Source organism: Poecilia formosa, unplaced genomic scaffold, assembly GCF_000485575.1.
Source record: "Poecilia formosa unplaced genomic scaffold, Poecilia_formosa-5.1.2 Scaffold255, whole genome shotgun sequence".
Lineage (NCBI taxonomy): Eukaryota > Metazoa > Chordata > Actinopteri > Cyprinodontiformes > Poeciliidae > Poecilia > Poecilia formosa.
This window is the reverse complement of record NW_006800194.1, coordinates 304,162-307,556: the sequence shown is the minus strand read 5'-3', so window position 1 is coordinate 307,556 and position 3,395 is coordinate 304,162. Positions and strand designations below refer to the sequence as shown.

General features: G+C 38.5%; 1 protein-coding gene across 1 annotated transcript; it reads right to left on the bottom strand.

Annotated features, from left to right (window-relative positions):
* Nucleotides 1–1,252: 1,252 nt before the first annotated feature.
* On the bottom strand, nucleotides 1,253–2,753 carry tmem82 (transmembrane protein 82). The gene is made up of 2 exons (XM_007570079.2): nucleotides 1,859–2,753; nucleotides 1,253–1,604 (listed from the first exon to the last, which is right to left on the bottom strand). Exons 1-2 carry the CDS (start codon nucleotides 2,352–2,354, stop codon nucleotides 1,342–1,344), a joined length of 759 nt encoding a protein of 252 aa, XP_007570141.1. The 5' UTR covers nucleotides 2,355–2,753; the 3' UTR covers nucleotides 1,253–1,341.
* Between the last annotated feature and the right edge of the window lie 642 nt (nucleotides 2,754–3,395).

The following is a 3,395-nucleotide window of genomic DNA, read 5'->3' as shown; positions in this document are numbered from 1 at the left end:
TGGTGCTTTGTAGAATTTATCCTTTCAAATGATTACACTAATTTCAATATCACACACAGATATAACCCGATTAAACGCAAAAAGCATTTTTCTCAAAGGAGGATTTCAATAACAAGGGTAGAAGGGTATCCAACCCAATCTGGCCCTGTTTTAAAATATAATTGCCCTTTAAACCAACAGTGATAAAGGTGTGTCAGATAAAATGAATCAAATGTAATTGTTGATTTAACAAGAGGGAAGTTATATTTTCATATTTGTTTGGAAATATCTTCCTCTTAATACACAGAATCATCATTTGAAATGTAAATTTTGCATTCACTTACCATAACTTACTATTTTCTATTTTGACTGACATGTCATCGCTGTTGGTCAGTTTGAATGGCTTCTGCGACGTCACGCAAATAAACTTTGTTCTTTTCTTACTTTCTCCCACAACGCCCGGTAATTATTGAGCAATAATGAAACCTTCACTATGTATTTTATCAATGCATTTTTAGACGCGACAGGGATAATTATCAGCGTTATAAATGTAGAAGGAAAAGAGACTAACACATCGTAGAATATATAGGCTACAGACCATATTTGTTAAGATAAATAGCGGCTCAGATAAGACAGCGTATTTACCATTAAGCCATAACATTATGACTATTGACAGGTAACAGCACACACAGCACTAAGATTTTACAGCACAATGTTTTATTCAGAAAAAATGTGACACTATCACCACAAAGATTATTTTACTTTGAAATCCTGTGAAAAGTTGATTGCATTAAAATAAAATAAATATATGACAGCGGCAATCTCCTAGAATACTAACGAGGTATTGACCAGTATAAGATTCAGATAAATGGGAGAATAAACACCACCGTTTCATGACAAAAGGGTTTTTATTTAAAACACAACTCTACACATAAAAACGCTAATTACCACACCTTTACTGGTCAAAGCATTTGCAGCTGATCATAATGTCATGGCTTGAGTGTTTAAATTGGCCTTTCTCTTGAAGCTCTAAATTCAATATTCTAGACATTTTAATATCAATATTTAAAACACAATTTATATTTGAACTTAACTAGTTACTGAAATTCATTTGTCCTACTTTTTATAGTCTGAAGAGATTTCACTTATTTTTCTAAATCAGCGCATTAAATAGTTAATTTTTCATGTGTTCTGTTAATATCATGTAATGTTTTAAAAGCCTAGTTATTACAGCCAGATGATATCTGTGAAAAGAGAAGTGGGCTTGTTTTTCCCCCCCCACAAGTTAGAGACTTCTCTGACCTAAATCTGTCGTAGGGGCTCCTAAACCCCTCCTGGGAGAAAAGTTTGAGAAGTTCTTTTTCACCCTGGGATGCAGTTTGATAAACACATTGGTATTCTGCCCCAGTTTAGTTGTCTCCAGAGAAACCGACTGACCTGCGAGGATGCTGCATCCAGCAGATCCATGTTTGGGATGAGACAGCTGGCCTCACCGAGGAAACATATTAGGATGTGGAACACATCGGCCCAGCGTCCCACGGTCAGCATCAAGACCATCAAACCCCCGAGACGCACGACAACTGCGTTGAGGACAGCTTGGCTGCTCGGCAGACGATGCTGTTCTTCTGTCGGGTTAAGAGTTTTAAAATGGGAAATGAACAGGAATGGGTGGGTGTACTCAGCTGCCAAAACATCAAATTGTTTTCATTACTAATGAATAAATGACGACTCTTATTAGGACTTAAATTCTAATAAGTTTAAGTCCGGGAGTGTATTTCTACACAAAAGACATGTTTGCATCATCTTAAACATGGACAAAGCAGTGGCTTCATCGGATACCCTCTAACGGAGAGCTCGACTCGTTTGACAGGATCCTCACCCTGCATGTACACCACCAATAATGTGTAGCAGATAGTCAGCGGTGTCCAGAACCTCAAGGCCTCGGTTGCAGAGAGAAACTGTTGGTTGATGATCGATACGGCTGCCAGCACGGCCACAAAAAAGGCAATGATCATAGTCCTGCAAAGCATGGGCTGCAGATGGGAGCCTGACGTGAGCAGGCTGATGCAAATGCCGCAGTAGCGCTGGGAGCTGTGCAGCTTATACAGAGCAATGACATGATGCAGAAGGGCTGCTGCCTTTTTTGCCAGATACCAACTGAGAGCTGCTGCCAGGAGAAGGCACAGCCAGCACTGGGATGCCCCCTCGTGGAGAAAGTGCAAACTGCAGCTGATGGCACAGCCCAAGGAGAACTGGCTTTGCACTAACAGCTGCTGCAGAAACTTCCTGCTTTCCTGCGAGGGGAAGAGAAGATGTGATGGATCAACTACACCACACGATAAGAAGTGATGAATAGGTGTGAAATTATGAAACATTGAAATAAACTAAATTAAAGACATCACTGGTATATTTGTATTTGTTGGGCTATGAGAACTTAAAGATGTATCACAAAATTTTGTGGTACAATTCTGATAACAATAAAAGTCACAATAATAGCTATTCATTACCTATTTTCTAGGTCAGTGTATGACTGTGTCTGCATGGCAGAGCAATCAGAGCCCCACAAACACAAATCGTATCCACTCATAACGCTCTTCCTTAGGACACGAGTCACATAAAGACGTGTTATTCATATCTACTGATGCTTTCATTGACAATACGGACAGTTTTGGGGGGTGTTTAAACATCATTAACTGAAATTTATAGTGACAAGAATAAAGCAAACTTCTTATGATAAGAAATTTATGATAAACGATAAATGATATGTTAAATGCAAAACTCTATATTATTGTTTAGCTCTCATTGGGTTACTGCTTGACCTCCCACTTGACGTGCCTTCATTCGGTTTTTCTTTCCAGCTGCAAATGACAGGATCGATCAAATAAAGGACAGAGATAATCTGTAGAAATATCAACGTAGGACTGAAAAACTCTTGCATACGTGTCAGACAATTTCCTTACCTCTCCTCTATCAATAGATGCACTCTGAAGAGTATTGCATTTATTGAGCGTAATGTTTATGTTTCAACATGAAATAGTGTTATTATTTGATTAACTGTCAAACAGTTGAAACACGTTTTAGTTAATTTGTAATATAGAAATGTTATAATTAAATACATGTAAGGTAAATTTAATGATATTACATAAAATACGGTTTATAGGTTAAGGTGTAAAAGGTTAGAACCACTAAGAGTTACTAATGGTATTTTATTTGTATGTTTTATAGCTCTTACGGTGTGTTCATCTACAAAGGCCGTTGAATAAAGAAACGCTACCCATCAGTTTGCGAGACCATAGTTTCAACCGGGACGCTACAGGGTGTCTTGACTCTCTTCCTCTCTGGTGCTGGTTCTTCGGACGATCCTACATCGTGGCACTACGCATGCTCAGCCCGATAATAGAACACACACTTTGAAC